Source organism: Leopardus geoffroyi, chromosome E1 (genome assembly GCF_018350155.1).
Source record: "Leopardus geoffroyi isolate Oge1 chromosome E1, O.geoffroyi_Oge1_pat1.0, whole genome shotgun sequence".
Taxonomy (NCBI): domain Eukaryota; kingdom Metazoa; phylum Chordata; class Mammalia; order Carnivora; family Felidae; genus Leopardus; species Leopardus geoffroyi.
Window position 1 is genome coordinate 40,654,265 of NC_059330.1, and position 18,973 is coordinate 40,673,237.

An 18,973-nucleotide genomic window follows, 5' to 3' on the forward strand; every position below is an offset into this window, starting at 1 on the left:
ACTCCACTCCCCAACCAACTCACTGGGCAGATTTGGGCCTCTTTAGGCCTCAGCTTCCCCATCTGAAAATGTAGAGTTGGACAGAGTGGTCTCAGATAGCCCTCACAGCCCCGATACTTTACAGTTCTTTGCTAACTGTTAAATAAGCGGAAGTTGCCAATAAGATGTGCTGTTATATTCATAGAGCACTATTCGTAATAGCATAAAACTGGAAACTGTCCAAAAATCCATCAACAGGAGAATAGATTTAAACAAAAAAAGAGAGGGGAACCTGACTGGCTCAGTCAGTAGAGCAGGTGACTCTTGATCTCGGGGTTGTGAGTTCAAGTCCCATGCTGGGTATGGAGATTACTTTAAAAACAAAAATATATATTTTTAAAATTTCTTTAGGGGTGCCTGGGTGGCTCAGTTGGTTAAGCGTCCGACTTCAGCTCAGGTCATGATCTCACAGTCCAGGAGTTCAAGCCCCGTGTCGGGCTCTGTGCTGACCGCTCAGAGCCTGGAGCCTGTTTCGGATTCTGTGTCTCCCTCTCTCTCTGACCTTCCCCCATTCATGCTCTGTCTCTCTCTCTCTCAAAAATAAATAAACGTTAAAAAAAATTAAAAATAAAATAAAATTTCTTTAATGTTTATTTTTGAGAGAGAGAGAGACAGAGCATGAGTGGAGGGAGGGGCAGAGAGAGAGGGAGACACAGAGTCCAAAGCAGGCTCCAGGCTCTGAGCTGTCAGCACAAAGCCCAATGCAGGGCTCGAACCCATGAACCTTGAGATCGTGGCCTGAGCCGAAGTCAGACGCTTAACTGACTGAGCCAGCCAGGCTCCCCTCAAAACAAAAAAACTTAAAAAAAAAAAAAAAAAAAAAAAAAAGACAGCATTGTACGGTCATTAAATGGAGCACTACACAGCAATAAAAAGGACAAACCACAGGTGTATGCAACAACATGGAAGAGGCCAGGCACAAAAGTTCCATGCGATAGGATTCACCAAAACCAGGTGCAATGGATCGGTGGCAAGAAAAGTCAGGATCACCTGGGGGAGGGTGGTTGAATTCAAGTGGTTGATTAGCATCAGCCCAAAATTCACATCTGCATGAAACCCCAGAATGTGATCTTTGGAACTAGGGTCTGTGCAGATGTTAAGTAGTTAAGATGAGATCACAGTGGACTGGGGTGTGCCCCAATCCAATGACTGGTGTCCTTATAAGAAGACCACATGGAGACACAGAGACACGGGGAGAACGTGATGTGAAGACACAGGCAGAGATTGGAGGAATGCATCTACAAGCCAAGGAATGCCACGGCTTGGCAGCAAGTGCCAGAAGCTAGAAGACAGGCATGGGACAGACTCTCCATCTGAGCCCCCATGAAGGAATCAACCCCATCAACACTTGGATTTCAAACTTCTGACTTGAGCCACCGAGTTTGCAGTCATCGATTATGGTAGCCTAGGAAGCTACTACAACAAGGTGGTCACCCGGAGGGGACCAAGGAGGGCTTCTGGGTGCTTGTTTCTTGATCTTGGTATATTCAGACTGGGAAAATTCATCGAGCTCAACACTTGTGATGTGTGCCTTTTTCTGTATGTATGGAATACCCCAACACACGCAAAAAATAATAACAATATGCAGGGGTGCCTGGGTGGCTCAGTCAGTTAAGTGTTCGACTTCGGCTCAGGCCATGATCTCACAGTTCGTGACTTCGAGCCCCACATCGGGCTCTGTGCTGACAGCTCAGAGCCTGAAGCCTGCTTCAGGTTCTGTGTCTCCTTCTCTTTCTGCCCCTCCCCCACTCAACTCTGTGTGTGTGTGTGTGTGTGTGTGCGCGCGCGCGCGCACGCACGCGCCTGCACGTGTCTCAAAAAAATGAATAAATGTTTTAAAAGTAATAATAATATGCAGAAATCTCCCAACCCCTCGCCAGAAACCAGATTTGGATTGGGGAGAGGGGAGAAGAGTTCAGGACTGACCTTTGCTGTGCGGCTCTCCAGGGGATCCACTGGCTGGAGTCAGGGTGGGGGACACCAGCACCCCATCCCGGGCCAGGGTTTGTGGCCTCTGCTTGCTCTTGGCGGCTTCGACAGCCTTGAGTTTTCTGGCATGTTTGTGGCCTTTGTAATGTGCTTCAGCTTGGTTCTGGGGAGGGGAGGACTTGGGGTCACCATTTTTTGCTGAGTCCACATGCCCCATCCATGAGCTGGCGAGGGGCAGGGGGCAGGTCAGAGGGGACAGGGCTCTGGCCAGACAAGAGGTGAATCCTTGTCATCACAGCATTTGTGTGGCCTTGAGGTTTACAGAACTCATTCTCAAACATGAGCCTCCAGGCAAGCAGCCTCTGGCTTCAAATTCTGTCTCAGCCACTTGATGAGCTGTGCATCCCTGGGCAAATCGCCTCACTTCTCTGAGCCTCATTTTGCTGACTTGTAAACTTTGTGATGACAATACTGACCTTGAAGGGTTGTGAGAATTAAAAAGAGAACATGAATAACAGGGGCCTAGTACATACAGCACGTGCTCAACGATGTTAGTTACCAGGTTCAAAAATGCACGAATGGAAAAAATAGAGCAGTCCTCATGCTTCGGGTATGTGCACCCCAGAACATTCATCTCTTTGTTCAGTTTTTCAGCAAATAGTTGTTGAGCATTCGCTCTTTGCCAGGCTCTGTGCCAGGAGCCCAGCATGGAGAAGACATGGTCCTTCCCTCAAAGTGAGGTCTTTCTGTCCATCTCTTATAAGGTTCATATAACCTGAAAGCCTGGAGGAAACCCCTGAATCTGGCCTGTTCGTGTCCTCCCCCCTTCACCTAGGGGTCCCTGCTTGTTGCTCCCAAGTATAGGAAAGACAGGCCCCCATGGCCCCTCCCTAGACCCTTTCACCAGAGCAGATCTCTCCAAGCCCCACAGTTGTCCAGATAGAAGGTAAATCTTCCCTGGGAGGCCAGAATGAGGCTTCTCCACTATCTAGGGGCAGGCTGTGGTGGAAAGTATGTGGGCCTTGGGGTCAGCCAGGCCTGGGCTCAAATCTCAGCTCTGCTACTCACCAGCTGTGTGACCTCAGACAAGTCACTTAACGTCTCTGAGGCTCATTTTCCTCATCTGAAAAGTGGGGATGATAACAGGGCCTCTATCCATCTAACAAGGTGTCATGAGAACTAATTAAGATGATGGGCATGAAAACGTTCAACACGTTAACTGTCAGATGCTTTAAGAACTCAGCTCCAGACTAGGAGCTGATGGTGTCCCTTGGGACCCAGAGCAGGAAAGGTCAGTCTTCTCTCCTGCAGAAGCATCCAGGACACAGGAGAGAAGCGGGAGGGAAATGGAGTCCCAGGACCACTAGAGAGGGAGGGAAGAGGCAGAGGAATTTGGGGAGAGGAGAGGGTGGGATGGGTAAAGGACCAGGAGTGCCTCTTCTGCACCCAGGGACAGAAAATATGGACCCCAATCCCTTTGCCGGCCTTATTCCTCCAGGAAAGACCCCGGAAGCCACTGTCCAGCCCCCTCCCTGCCCAGCCTCCTCCCCAATCTGTTTCCACTACTCCCTCTCACCGCTGAGTTGAACCTCAGGTGACAGATGTTACAGGAAATGAAGAGCTTCTTCTTCAGAGGGGAGGGGACCCCAAACGTGTGGCTGATGACAGCTTTCTGGATTGGGTCCATCTGTGAAGGGGGTGGGAGGGCACAATAACTCTGGGGTCGGCTTGGTGGGGGGAGGGGGCAGTGCAAAATGCCAAAAACTAAAGACTATTGAGGAGGGCAGGAATCAGGCCGTAGGAAGAACTTCCCCATCCTTGTGGATAGGAGACACACAAACAATCTCTTCCCCGGGTTTCTGCTTGGAGGCAGTGGGATGGCCAGGGTGGCCTCCATGATCGGGAGAAACAGAACCATGTCCTGGTGATCACCTTGGCATCTCTTGCAGCCCCTCTGGTCTCTGGTTTGTTGTTGTTGTTGTTTTCCTCATTCACAAGAATCACAACTATTGGGACAGAGTTAGAGGCAGGGAGAAGCAGGGAAGGGACAAAGGGTCTTCTGTTGGAAATCCTGTCCCACAACCCAGCTTTGCGCTGGGCCCATGGGCTGGGACAGAGAAGGCTGATCTCATCAGCTCTGCCACTGTCACAGGGCCTGAGAAGGGGAGTGAGAGCAGGGCTGGGGCAGGTGGGGGGCCGGGAAAGGACAGGCAGCAGCACGTGGAGGCCAGAAGGTTCCCCAAGCAGCAGGATCATTTCTTTGGAACATTAATTTATGTGGTTTCTTTTTCCCTTTTCCTTATTTTAACTATTTTTTTTTTCTCTTCTATCAAACCAAGCCTTCCTGTTCCCTTTTCTCAGGGCCTGGCTTGTTGGACCAACAGCAGAAGTGGTCTCGGCTTGCTTATCAAGAGGAACTTTCTCAACCTTCCTGAGAGAAGAGAACAGAGGCTTTGAGAAAAAAGCATGCCTTCAGAAACTTTCCTGAGAACGGAAAGAGGTTCGAACCCTCACCTAACAGCACCGAGGGCTGGGGGCAGGCAGAGGACAGGAGAATGGCCAGCAGGGCCCCCAGCGAGGAGGGCGACAGAAGCTTTACCCACTCCCAAGGGACTGTGTGCATGAACAGTGAGTGTGTCAGCAAGTGACAGACGGGACTGAAGAACAGGGGACCCTCCCCAAAGGACTCAGGCTCCTTCAGATCTCTGTGTGACCTTGGAGGTTGGAAAGGGGCTCCAAAGAGTGACTGAGACTGAATTTCCCGCCATCTTGTCAGGTAGGGTGGGCTCCTTGATGATTACATTTGATTTTCCAGAATTAAAGAAAGCAGGGAGTTACTCCTTATCACTCATGGAGTGAAGTAAAATTCAGGCTCCCTACACTTTCATTCACACACATGCACACATGGAAATACACAGACTGGTATACACACACATAGCACATAAGCCTACGGGCAGTTACAAATCACAGAGCCATGCAGAAAGATACACACTCACATGCATACGAATGGCACACTTGCATAGACACACAATCACCCAAACCACACAAACACACACACGCTCAGAGGTCACACACATCAAACACATACAGAGTTGACACAAAGACACAAAAATATCTCTCAGATACACAGGCAGACACATTAATTACATACAAGGACCCAGGCCCAAAGAGATGTTTACAAACACACACACACACACACACACACATTCACAACCACAAGGAACACACAAAGACCCACAGACACATAAACTAAAATAGAAGGGCATACCCCAAATGCACACAGACGTACACAGATCACCCATAGATGTCCCTATACAAAAATTCAAGTATAACCTACAGACGACAGGCCCAGCAGGTGTTACTGGAACCATCCTCATTCCCTGGCCCAAGGAAAAGCTGGGCCAGGGGTCCCCGTTTGGGGGGCACCTAGTCACTCTTGGGGATGTCGTTTCTACTTATACCCAGCTTCTGAGAGCCAGCCCCTCTGAGCCCACCTTCCCTGCCCACCCCAAGCTTGGCCGCATGCCCCCACCCGCCAGCCCAGCCCGTACCGTGCTGAAGTTGGGGGTGAGACTGAGCGGGGTGGCGCCATTGAAGTGGAAGGCGAGCAAGTGCTTGAAGTCCAGCGGGGGCTGCAGAGGCCTGGCAGGCAGGGGCAGGGAGGCCAGCAGGGGGCTGGGGGCGCTGGAGGCCGGGCCTGCTGCAGGAGGAAGAAGGGCAGGGTCTGAAATGGGGAGCCACGGGGCTCACATCTACCTCCACAGCCAGAAAAAGAGGCTGATGGGCTTCTCGGGTGTGGAGCTGGGGCAGAAACTCCTGTCTCCCTCTTCACAAAGTAGCACTGGCTAAGCCCAGGGCAATTACCGCCCATTTCTGTGCCTCTCCTCTCCACAACCAGGGGAGCAGAAGCCCACAGTTTGTGGTTCCCAGTCCAGGAGGATGCCCCTCCCATCCCCTATAGAGGTAGCAGAAGTACCCCAATGAATCCCAGGCCAGAGGAGTCCTGACACACACACAGCACCATGGAGACTGCGAGATGCACTGGGTTTCCAGTTTATTGCAAGTTAAACCCCAACCCCTCTTACTAATGCCCACACAGTCACAGCAAGGCTGACACAGGGGATGGGAAACCCATTGGAATCTGAAGGGATGTGTCCTCCCCACCTCCCCACCCCAGCTCTGGCAAGGCTCCAGCTCCTTCTCCCAGGAGGCAAAAAGCCCTCCAGCTCCTGGGTGTGGCCTGAGGCTGATCCTCAGAGTTGGCCCTTCCAGCCCTGTGGTTTTACAGTCTTTGGTCTTAAAGGTCTGAGGCAAGGGCGGGGGAAGGCTCAGAACTTTGGGGAGCAACCAGACTTTGAGGAAGAAAAACATTAGAAATAAATGCAGTCCCTTGAAACTTTTCTGGACTCTGTCATTGCAAAGCCGGAAGAAGTCCTTTTCGATTTTTTGTGTGTTAACGATATGCAAGATAGGATAGATTTATTTTACATTTGTAGATGTGTATATCTATATACACAGCCACATACAGGCAGCCTACCAGTGGGTGGGGGAGGTAGGGCACCACCCCCACCTCCCTTGAACTGGTAGCTTGTGCACAGAGAGGGTGCTGTGCTGTGTCGACACCAAGGAAGTCATCTGCTGTCTAGTCCTATCTGAAGAGAAGAGATGCTGCCAGGCGGGGAGCTAACAGCCAAGGACCCGTTCCTCTTTCCCTCAATCCCTCAGACCCAGTCTTCCTTTCTCCCTCCAACCAAAACTCCTCAGCTTTTCTATGGCCCAAACCTGGGCTGGGTCCAGAGGGAAAATGGTGAGCTACTCCTCCCCAAACTCTGGCAAGGGCAGGAGTGATACTGAGGGTGTCCCCAAACCCAGCATCTCCGTGGGCTCGCCCAGGACCCCCTCGGCACAGCCCTTCCTCCACAGCCCACGGGGCTGGGCTAGTACTCAGCGTGGAGCGGAGGAAGCACGCGGCAGGTGGTTGGAAGGCCACAGTTAGGGGGTCAGCTTGGGTGCAGCACGGTCACCTAGAGTCTGTCTTGGCCCCTAGAGTGCTCAGGACCCCAGGCTGTCTGGGCGGAGGGAAGGGGGCCGCCCTCACGTGAGCTGTGACCCCAGGAGCCCCTCCGCCCACCCACTCTCCAAGAACTCCACGGCGAGTGCAAAGTCAAACTCGTGCAGCGGGGGCCCATCCACGGCGATCTTCACCGCCGGGCCGCCCCGGCCTTCCCCTGCCCCGCTCTGCCCCCACCACCGCAGCTCCCGGCTGCGGCCCACCTTGTCCAGGAGGCCGGCGCCCGCGGGCAGCGCCAAGGCCAGGGCGGCAAGGGCGGCGAAGTCCGGGAAGAGCTCGTGCAGCTCGGAGCGCGCGCAGGCCAGCTTGGCGCACAAGGCCCGCGGGCCCAGCCGCCCGAGGCTGCACACCACGCGCTTGAAGAGCGCGAAGTCGCCCAGCGCCCTCTGGCGCACCACGGCGGGGGCGAAGGCGCGCAGCAGCACCCGCAGTGCCCCCTCGCCGTGCGCGCCCAGCTCCTCGGGTGCCTGCGGGTAGCCGCGCGAGTCGAAGATCGCCGCGAAGGCGGCCACGGCGTCCAGCGAGGGCCCGGGGTAGGAGTCCCGCAGCCCCCGCCGCATGGAGTCTAGGAAGGCCCCCCGCAGCCGCTGCAAGCCCCGCACCGCAGCCTCGGAGTAGCCGACCAGCTCCACGCCGCGGTAGGTGCAGCGCCCACCGCCCAAGTCAGAGCTGGAGGACGCCAGCTCCTGCAGGAAACCCTGGAGGCGCGCCCCACCCGAGCTGCGCAGGGCTTGGAGGGAGGCTGCGGCTGCCATCACCAGGGGTTGCAACAAGGCCAAGTCCGGCTCTTCAGGCTGCAGCACAAGGGTGAGCTTCTGCATGGATGGCAGAGTGTCCAGCAGCAAGTGGGTGAAGGCCACGAAGGTGAACTGGCGCAGGGCGAGGGCCAGTGCCCTGGCTGTAGGGGAGGCTGGAGCAGAGGCCTCCAGTGTGGGCACCAGGCAAGGCCAAGCCTCAGCCACTGCTTCCACGATAGGCAGCAAGGAGGCCCAGGGCACTGGCCGCGGTCCTGCCAAGTCAATAGCTGCAAGGTCCAGTGCTGCCCGCAGCTCAGGGACCATGTGAGAACTGGGGCCACCATGGAGGCGGAATAGGGCATCCAGCACACTTTCATATTCGCTTAGGTAGGCAGGGGGCTCCGGATCTGTCCGGCCAGGGAGGCAGTGTAGTTCGGTGAGCAGCGGGCAGGCGGCCCGGAGTTGTGGGCCCACATGCCCAAGGCGGTCACTGGGGATGCTCGAGCTGAGCCAGGCCAGCTTGGGTGCAGACACGCCGAAGGCCTGCAGGATGTCCAGGAGTTGGCCAGCGGTGGCCTCACCCTCCTGTAGCTCCACACTGCCCAGGAAGGTGGTAGTAGGCTGGCCATCACAGGGGGACACCGAAGTGGCAAACAAGGCCAGACTGTGGGACTCGGGCCAGTCCCTGGTCTCGTCCAACACCAGCCCCACATATGGGGATGCCTTCAGGCGCTGGCAGGCCTCTGTGTGCAAGACACTGGCAATGGCCACCTGGGACAGCCAGGGAGAGAAAGGAAGGGACAGAGTTAGGCTCCTCCTGCAAAGGGGAGGCAGCAGTACTGGGGAAAGAAAGGGCACAGACCTTGGGGGCAGACAGACCAATCCTAGCTTTGCATCTTACTGGCTGTGTGATCTTGGGCAAGTTATTTCACCTCTCTGAGCCTCAGTTTCCTCAGCTCTGAAATCAGGCCACTGCCTGCCTCTAAGCTCTTAAAAGGTTGCTATCAATTGGGGCGCCTGGGTGGCTCAGTCAGTTAGGCGTCCGACTTTGGCTCAGGCCATGATCTCCTGGTTTGCCAGTTCGAGCCCTGCGTCAGGTTCTGTGCTGATAGCTCAGAGCCTGGAGCCTGCTCCAGATTCTGTGTCTCCCATTCTCTCCGCCTCTCCCCTGCTCATGCTCTCTCTCTCTCAAAAATGAATAATTAAAAAAAAAAAAAAAGGGTTGTTGGCAATTACAAATGTTGCTGTGCTTGTAAGTGTAAAAATGCTTTAGGAACCATAAAGATTCTATAGCATTTTATGTGTGCTTTTATGGCATTGCCCTAGTCCGCCTTATTCCTGGGAGTCTCCCTCCACTGCTGCTCAGGGATTAACTGATAGACATGTTCCCTCCCAGTTACATAGAACCCCAACTGTGTGCTCCGTTTGTCTGTCTGTCATCGATCACTCTGTAGGATGAGATCGAACTCTCCCACCCTCACCCCAGCCCCTAGGACTCACACAACTGGTACCTAGGACAGAGCTGCAACTTGCATGCCCCCTGGGGCCACATGGGCGGTACTGGGCTTGAAGTGGGCCAGGGATACACCAAAGGGAATGGAGAAGCCCAGGGTCTGCTCTTCATGCCCTGAGAGCATAGGGACCTAGCTTTTCAGAAGTCACAAATCCACATTTTTATGTGTAATCTCTCACTTTTTCTTTTTTTTTTTTAACTTGGAAATTAACTTAGGTTTTCCAAAAGCACTGTGAAAATCAACAAAATGTATCTGTGGGCCGATCGAGGCTCCAGGCTTGCAACCTCTGGCCTAGACAGCGAGGGAAAAACCTCTGTGCCCCTGAGGACAGGGCCTGGTCTGGCCTCTTCCAAGCTGTGCCCCCAGCAGCTGGCCCAGGGCCTGGCACATGATACGCCTCAGTGAAAGGTTCTGCTGGGTGAAGGTATGAATGAAGCGTTCTGGCTGTTGCCCGGGGGCCTGGCATGCTGGCGCTGTGCCCAGACAGCTCCATGTCCTCCCTCCTCGAGCCCTCCCCCACACCTCTGGCTGCCACCCACCTGCATGTCCCTCACCCTCCTGGGGCTGTAGTAATCGCCATGCTCCGTGCCCAGCAGCGCCTGGCACAGGTTGAACCTCTGCAGCTCAAGCAGGGCAGAGCAGCGGTCGTCGGGCACGTCCTCCTTGGCCATGCAGTACACCGTGGTCAGCACCGCCACTTTGGCCGGGTCCACCTCCACCTTGACGCCCGTGGAGGTGGGGGTGGTGGCCAGGTCTGGGTAGGCCCCTCCTCCCTCAGCTTGGCCCTCAAAAGTGGGCTGGCCCCGGTTGACAGCCAGAGCCTGGCGGTGAGCCCCCGAGGTCACGTGGCGCAGCAGGGCGTGGCGCTGGAAGTTGTCGGTGCCCACGGTGAAGGCGTTCTCAGCTTTGCCGTGCTTGTTCCGCACCAGGGCCTGGCGGCACTCGAGACAAAACATCAGCTTCCGCTCGTAGTCGAAGTCCAGCCAGGGGAACTCCTCTTTCCAGTGCTCGTTAAAGTAACGCTTGCATTTTTTGTTGGAGTTGGAGGCCTCTCCGGCTGGTTTCTTCCCCGGGGGTACCATTCCTGCTCAAGGGGCAGGGCACCCCCGACCCCACCCAAATGCTCTGGTCCCCCAGGCTCCCCCCACACACACGGCAGCACCTCCCTTGACAATGGAAATTGTGGGGGGAGGAGGGGAGCAGCGCGCCAGGCTAATGGGGACCATCCATCTAACTTAGCTGGGAACGGTTATTCCCGCTCTGCCGGTGGGAGACTGGAGATGAAAGAGACAAGGGAGAGGCGTTAGGGGGTCCGCGGCGGGTTCATGCTGCCCACAGAGCACTCCCCAGCTGACGGGTGGACTGCACCTAATGGGGAAGGGCTATTGGGAATGGGTGGGGTCATGCAAAGGGCCATAGAATGTTATCCAAAGTGGGGGAGGTTTGGGGGTCCGCAGCCCACTCTGAGGGTCTCCCTCCATCCAGGACAAGGCACTGACTAACTTTGACTGCTGGAACATGTCAGAACTCAGCTCTGAAAAGACTGGCGTCATCTATGCAACCACATTTTATAGGTGAGGGCACTGAGTCCAGGTGACAGCGGTTCTCAGGGCCCATGAATAATTCGTGACGGAGCCAGGACTCAAACTCAGACCTTGACTCCTCACTCAAGAGGATGGCCAGTGTCTCCAGTCCACCATCGCTTATTTCATCAGAAGGAAGTTAGCACAAAGCTGAGCTCCCGGAGTCACAGCACCAAGGAATGTCCTTTGTTTTCACTGGACCTCCCTTCCCTGAACGTTCACATGGGTGCACTCACACTTACACACACTCCCTGATAGTGGGGTTCTGGGAAGGGAAGCCCAGAAGTGGGGGCCAGACCCCAGACCAAAGGAGCTAGCTGCTTGCCTGTACCTCGCTCATGCTTCCACCGTCCCAGGCACGATGACAGGTGAGCCGTTCAGGACCAGAAGGCCACGTCCAGCCAGCGGCCAAAACCAGCCAACTTCCTAACTGTCCTTCGACCCTGTCCCCACCTCTCCCTGCCTACTAATAACAACAGCAGTAACTACCATTTGTCAAATGTGAACTTCATCGGGCCTTGTGCTAAGGACTTTACAGTGACTCCATGAGAAAGCCAAGATTCTTCTTTCAAGTACTCTGAGGGTGGTATCATCCTCATTTTGAAGAGGAGGAAACCGAGGCTGGGGACTTCAGGTGATTTGCCCAGGGTTCCACGAGCAGTAAGTTAGAGTAAGGCTGAGGCAGAGTTAGAATCTAAGCCCTCCTTATAAAAACAGGGAGGGGGACAAAACAGAAGAGACTCATAAATATGGAGAACAAACTGAGGGTTACTGGAGGGGTGGTGGGAGGGGGGATGGGCTAAATGGGTCAGGGGCACTAAGGAGTCTACTCCTGAAATCACTGTGGCACTAGATGCTAATTTGGATGTACATTTTAAAAAATAAAAAATGAAATTAAAAAAATAATAAAGTAACTCTAAAAAAAAACCAAAAAAAAAAAAAAAAAAGAATCTAAGTCCTCCTGACCCCAAAGGCCATGCTGAGACTCTGGTGACACCTGGATGATACATCTGCCTCCACCTCTGCAGGCATGCCCCCAGATACGTCCCTTGTCCAGCAGCCAGAGGGAGAGCTCAGACACAGATCCCTCTCTCGCTTCCACCTCTTCAGTGGCGTCCTAAATGGTTGCCTGAGTCTACACACCTCACCATGAGCCAGAGGGGCCCTCCCCAGCCTCCCGCCGCTCCCGTCTGCTCGGCCAGCAGCTCCAAAGGCTTACCATTCCCCCCACACACCCAGCTGTTACTTTGCTCCTGCCTCCATCCTCTGTGCCCAGAGTTTCCTATCCCTCCCCATTCCCTGGCTAATCTCCATTCATTCCTGGAGAGCAGTTCTGCATCCCCTCTGCCACCCTGCCCTCCCCTGCCCCCAGCCCCCAGCCGGGGCTGGTGCCTATCCTGTAGCTTCCCATAATTCTCTGCGCATGGGTCTTGGTGATACAATATGGTAAACTCAGGGACTCTCTGTGTATCTCTGCACTTGGTTCCCAGAAGGCTAAGATCACATTTGTTCAGTTTGGGATTCCTAAGTCCCTGGGCATGCACGGCTGGGCATCCAGATGCCTTTCAGCACAAGTTTGTTGTTTAAAAGACTAAAAGGATTTACTTGGGCCCTATGAAAGAACCTCATGTGTCTGAGGCTATGAGTTAGATGATTCTGGGCTCCAAGAAAGCGGTGACTGTCTTGTCCTCCAGATATACCCAGCACCCTGCAAGGGAACCTAGCATTTAATGGGTAAGTACAATGGCAGATGAGCAGAATCCCAGGGGTAGCCTGTTCAGTGCAAGGGAAGGTGCTCTCTGTTGCTACGTGTGGTGAAATTCATCAATTCTCTCCCCCTAGACTGCTCACCCTACCCTCCTTGAAACATGCTTTTCTCTTGGCTTCCAAGACTCTATGTCCCCTGGGTTTCCTTTCCCTCATCAGCACTCCTCCACCTCTGATGACACTTCCTCCTCCTCTTCCTAACCTAAAACCGTCCAAAAAGTTCAGAACCATCCTTGCCAGTCACCCTGAAATAAACAAGCCTAGCCTGAGCCATTCCTCTGGGCTCCATACCTCTCCATCGAACCACGTTCCTGGCTCGTCTAGATGGAATTGTCGATCTGTCCCTACAAATATGCTCCTCTCCCAGTCAGCCCAGCTCAGGAAATACCTGCTCTCCTACCCGGGTGCTGTGGCCAGAAACCTGCCCCTTCAGCCCCCGCTCTCTTCCACCTTCTGGACCCAGTCTATCCACAGGTGCTGTCACTTCCACCTCCACAATCAGCTTCTCACTTGTCTCTTCTCTCCACTGCCACCAGCCTCATCCAGGGCACCTGCATCTCCTGCCTGGACTACAGCAGTCACTTCCTGATGGCACTCTGGGTTTCCACCCACTCTTAACCCTCTCTGAGCCATCTGGACCTATAGCAGCTGGAGGGGGCTTTTTAAAACATACTGCCTAAAACCCCTCTATGACCTCTTGCTCTCTGAGGCCAATGCCAGGATCCCTTTTGAGGTCTGCCAAATGTCCAGGCATTGCTGACCTCTCTGGTGGCCACTTGTGCCTCTCTGCCCTTCCAGCTACATCCCTCAGTTCCTCCAGAGTGCCAGGTTCCCATCCCCAGGGCCTTTGCGCATGCTGTACCTTCTTCCAGAATGTTTCTATCCTCCCTTCTCAATACTTTGCCTGTTTCACTTCCTCTCTGGTCTTAGTTTAGTTGTCGCCTCTTCCCAGGAGACTTCTCTACCCCTTCCCAGGAGGTCCCCTTCTTTTCTGTTGCTGCTTCCTGTTTGTTTCCTCTAATGTACTCCCCACAGTTTACAAATCTGCTTATTTTCTCTGCATTTCTGTTGCTTGGCATCCTCCCCCCACCCCCAGTCTCTCTGTCTCCCTCTCAAGAATGCAGGCTTCCTGAGGGCAGGAAATGTAACCAACTTGTTCACATCTGGACCCCAGAGAAGGGAGCACTGCCTGGCACCCAGCAGGTGCTCCACAAAATTTCAGGAGTGAATGAGTAAGGAAGCACCAGCTTTGGGGCAGAGAGAACAATGGAGTGAAGCCTTGGGTACCTCTTGGGTGGCTAAAACAGCTGCCTTTGACCTCTCTTCCTCCTAAGATCCCATGATTCTGTGTGACCCTATCCAGCCTACCACCCAAGGGATCTTAGGATGGGGAAGAGGTGCAAGTCCAAGGTGGTACCCTTCCAAAGTTTGTCAAGTCCCTTCCATATACCTAGAAACTGGCTATCCTGTCCCATTCTGCAGAGGGATAAAGTTACTAGGGGACCTGGGATGTTTTTGATAAAGGCACAAAAGATTGGTAGGGAGGAAGCATGGGAAGATGGATTCCGAAACTGCTCTGTCAGATATGGTAGCAATAGTCACATGTGGCTGTTCATCAGAATTAGATAAACATTTTAGAATTCAATTCCTCAGTCTCACTAGCCACATTTCAAGTTCTCAATAGCCACACGTGGCTACTGGCTATCGTATTAAATGGCCCGGACAGAGAACATTTACTTCATCCCAGAAAGTTCTACTGGACAGTGCTGCTCGAGAGCAACCCAGCCAAAGCATTGGCATTCCCCTCCCTACCTCAACCTGAAGGAACCAGGCTGGATGGGGTGGAGTGTAAATCAAATGTGACTATATGACCAAAGCTGACCAGGGGTGTGCACCTGTCAGACCCAGGTCCCTCACACCTCTCTCTCCACGCCCTGGCCACCTGGACGTGAGCTGGCACAACTTGTGGGGCCCCTGGGGTGACTATGTGTTGTTCTGCGGTCCCCATTCCACCCTGGCAGGTCAGCCTCAAACACGGTGCTCACCTGGCCCCAGGATGGCAGTCCCCAGCCTCCTCCCTAGTCCCCTCTGGGCCCCTTCCCTTCGGGAGCCCCTAGGAAGGTCCACGCTCAAGGCAGAGGACAGGCGAGGTAGGGGCTCTCTGCTCGCCCTGGGCCGGACACGGAGGGCTGGGGAACTTCCTCTGGGGGGCGCGTGGTGGGGGGGGTTCCCCTCCCCCCCCTGCCTCCCCCCCCTGCTGCCCCGCCCGCAGGGCCCCCACCCGTCTCCCGCCCCCTGCCGCGAAGCTCCTGGAGGGGGCGCCCCGCCCGGCCCGGCCACCGTGCCCGCCGCACACACTCACGGAGACTCGGGAGCCACCATCTTGCGCGGTGGACGCTCTGGCCGCGGTCTCCTTGGGCTCCACTGAGCGACAGCAGCCACTAGCGGTAACCGGGGCGAAGAGGCGCCAGCAGCCGGCGAGGGCCGGGGTGGCGGGCCGGGTGGCGGCGCCCCGGGGCTCACCTGCCCCGGCTGTCGCCCAGCGCGCGCTCGACCTCCTCCGCTGCGGGCGCTGCAGCCGGAGCGACGGAGGCGAGACCTCAGGAAAGGTGTCCCGCCAGCGGGAGGGACAGAGTCATTCATTCATCACGTGCACCGGTCAGTTCTTAGAGGAGCTCACAGGCGAGAGCCAAAACAGGGCGCTAGGAAGGCACCAGCAAAATGCTTTGGGATCACACAGGAGCGCGTGGAAAGCCGTAGGTCTGCGGGGGAGAGTCTATTAGGTTTCACTGCAGGAAAAGTGAAGTTTCACCAGGACAGGGGCATCCCAGGCAGTGGGTGGGCCTGGCCCAAGCTGAAAGTGCAGGGCAGGTTCACGAAGTCACGGCAGAGTGGAGGTATGGAGGGGAGGGGGCGGTGCCTGCGGCTGGAAGGCTCTGCAGTGAATACTGGGGATTTTGACCTTCAGGCCTCGTGGGGAACCTCCGGAGGTGTTGGAGCTGGGAGCTCAATCTTTAATCTAATGAGTTATTTGTAATGGGGATGCCAGAAGGGGAGGGCTGGTGGAGAGAGGAGGGGCATCTTCCTAGAATTCTCAGACGCACGGAAGCCCCTCACCCCTATGTGGGTTCCCAGGGGAGGGAAGGAGAAGGTGGAGGAATGTGGAATTGTGGCAGACCATCCCTCCCAGACCTGCAGTCCAGAGGCCTGCATTGGAGTTCCAGAGGCCTTGGGCTGTACACTTAGTCTATGAGCCTGTTTCCTCATCTGTGAAGTGGGAATTATGGCTGGGTGAGGAGGAAAGGGCAGGACAGGAATGGGTCTGAGGAACAAAGGAACTAGGTGTGGAGGCGATTTGAAGAAGGGGTGCCAGGGCACTTAGTGATTTAGTCTCTCCCTCCAGTCAACACAGTCGCCCAGAAATGCCTTCCAGGCCCTCCTCCCAACCGGGTACACTTTTCTCCCACACAAGGCCTAGGGCACACGTTGATTTGAGGTCAGGACCTCTCCGGTGGCGTCTGGGTACTCCCCCAGCACCCTTCCCACATCGCTCCTCTGTGCCACCCACCGTCTGCTGCTGACATTCACAGTGAACCCTGGCCCCCAGGGCCGCTGGGATGATGCATGAGTCATGTCACATGCACACACATGCGACCGCCTGGCTGTGGGTACGCTCAAATGAAGGGAGACACTGCAGACCCCAAGCCTGCCCCAGGATAGCACCACACAGCCTGGCACCCACGATAGGGTCAGATATGTGTGTGCGAGGGGGAGGGGAGGTCTTCTGTGATGGTCTTTTGCAGCAGAACACCCTCGCTAAGCCCCTCTCCTCCCAACCCTAGCCAGAGGTCCACGGCTGGGACCCACGGCTCATTGGATGGCTGCCTCAAGAGGGTGGGTTATTGCTCTGGTCAAATACAAACAAACTGAGTGGCAGAGAAGAGGCCACCCCTGGGGGTCCACCTGAGGCCGAGGCAGGGGCACAGAGCAGGTGTCTTATGAAATAACATCACTCTGGCTGCCACCCAAGGGAGAAGGTCTGGACAAACCACATCCTGCTGCTTTGCCATCACTTGGAAAGATACACAGAAGAGCACAGGGACTCACACCCCGAGATCCGTGGGCACCCACACAGATGGCAATAGGCACAAACACCACGCACACACTTACACACATCTCCTCGTGATGAGTCCATCTTGGCACACTGAGGTGGGCCCGTACAGAGGTGGTACCACGCAGAGATGGCCAGATACCCATGCTGGCTGGGGGCAAAGGCGGACCCAGAGGCCACGCACAAGGATGCACGTACACACAGACAGGCAAGATCAACAAAGACACAGTCAGACCGCATATACCCAGAGAGACAGACATACGAGGACACCCAGACCCCTACTAAGGGATATGCACATACTACGAAACCACAGGCAGGCAGCGGCAGGTATCGTTACAAAGAGATACGTATATACGAAGATCCATATACAGACACATTTACCCAGAGGTAGGTGCCTGGCGCACACCCTCCCTTACAAAATTAAATGCATCAGACATGGACACAAGCTCATGTAGCCAAACTCGGATTCTCTCTCTCTCGCCGCACCACAATTCATAGGAGCAGATGAGAGGGTCCTCCCTGAGGCGGTACACACACACACACACACACACACACACATGCACGCACGCACGCACGCGCACACACACACACACCCTCAAATAGTGAAGCTACCCTTCCTATCATAGATGAAACCAAAAACTCTGTGAAGAAAATGGGAGGGAGAGAGAGTCAAAGGCAGGGAAGGGGGGGAGGGGAGGGAGGGTTGATTCAACATCTCCTGCCTGCCCACTCCCCTGTAGGCTTAGGATTCCCACCCCAGCCACATTCTCTAGAGCCCCCAGCCACTTCTGGGTCACCCAGCACCTGGGATGGGACGTGTTGATGTTCCAGACTTTCCCCTCTCCGCAGGCTGGAGGAAGACCCCAAGACCAGTCACAAGAGCTCTGCCCCAGCCCCACAGCCTCCAGCCCTTGCCCCCGTGGAAGGGGTTCCCCAAAATACCCCTTAAAACATAATGGCTGTCTCCCTCAGTGTGCCAGACAACCCCTGTGTGGATAGGTGAGCTAGGAGACCATAGATAAAGGTGGGGGGCAGCACAGTGACCCCAGCACGGTGGCTGGACCTCAGTTAGGAGCCACTCAGATTTCTGCCTGTCTCTCTGTCCACTTCTCTCTCTCTGCTGAATTAATAACTCTCTTTTCAACACCCCTCCCCACCCCCAGCACACACACAACCCTCCTTGGAGGCTCCTGGCAGCCCCTTGGAGGCAGCAGAAGGTATGATTTGATACAAGGAACCTCTGGCACAGGCTTCCTGAACATGCATCTGCCCCAAAGTGTCGCTCACCTCCCTCCTGCAGGGAACACCTCCAGTTTCTGAGCTGGCCCTGCCCGCCACCCCCACCCCTGCCTTTGTTCCCAGCCAGAATGGCCCCCCCCCCACCCCCAGCCCAGCCCTGGACCTGGGAAAAGGTACCAAGAGTCAACTGGCTCCCAGAATCTTTCGACAGCCAACTTTTGGGGGCCAGCAGTAGCAGGAAGAGGATAGGGCAGATAGAGGAGAGACCCACCCTTGTCTGAGCCCCCTCCCCACGCTCCGGCATCCTCAGCACTCACCCAGGAGCATTTTCTGCCTTCGGAGGCACCGCAGAGCGCGCCGTCTGAGGAGCAAATGAAACCAGCCAGAGAGTGACAGAGGGAAGGGGTGGGGATGTGAGGGACAGGAGGGGAGGGCGGAGGGAGGGACTCCTGTTGCCGCTGGAAAGCAGTGGGTGCAGGGCCCTTTCTCCCTTTGCCTGGAAGGAGCTGCCTGTTCCCTAGTTTCTCCCATCCTGACCAGGGTGGAAAGCACAGGACTCTTCCTGCCCCCACGGTGGGATATGGGGCAAATGTGGGGACAAGGGACAGAATTGACCCTGCCCATACAGACCTCCAGAAAGGAGATTCTGCCAGCCACTTCTCAGCCTGCCAGAAAGTTCTTGCTGGACTTTGAAGCCTTGCCTCAGGGCTTGCTGCTACAGGAGCCCCCATTCTCCTGTCCAGCCTCACTCATCCTCTCCCCACCGTCCCCTTACATTGGATTCCTTTTGCTGAAGGGGAAACTGAGGCCCGATTTCATCCCAGAGCATTGGCCATGCAGGTGGGGGAAGGGAGCGCAGGCGGCTTGCCCCTCTTAGTCCAGTACCTGGACCATTGGACCTGCTCCCTGGGCAATGCCAGGTGGGGTGGGGCATGGTCATCTGATCAGCTAGAACTTCTGACACCCCTCCCCTGCCCATACCC

At 55.3% G+C, this 18,973-nt stretch overlaps 1 protein-coding gene across 13 annotated transcripts in view; it reads right to left on the bottom strand.

Moving 5' to 3' along the window:
* The window catches only part of LOC123603722 (transmembrane protein C17orf113), a 50,771-nt gene that overhangs the window by 3,477 nt on the left and 28,321 nt on the right, over positions 1–18,973 (bottom strand). For 5 of the 13 annotated variants that reach the window (XM_045488892.1, XM_045488895.1, XM_045488894.1 and 2 more), the window contains exons 3-5: positions 5,520–5,668; positions 3,545–3,655; positions 1,966–2,131 (exon numbers count right to left, since the gene is read on the bottom strand). In XM_045488892.1, the coding sequence (XP_045344848.1) occupies positions 1,966–2,131; positions 3,545–3,655; positions 5,520–5,668 (426 nt within the window). Of the gene's footprint in view, positions 1–1,965; positions 2,132–3,544; positions 3,656–3,900; positions 3,975–5,519; positions 5,669–6,005; positions 8,548–9,829; positions 10,565–15,002; positions 17,402–18,307; positions 18,723–18,973 lie in introns of those variants that run through there. The other 8 variants (XM_045488887.1, XM_045488886.1, XM_045488888.1 and 5 more) reach the window with 8 other exon arrangements.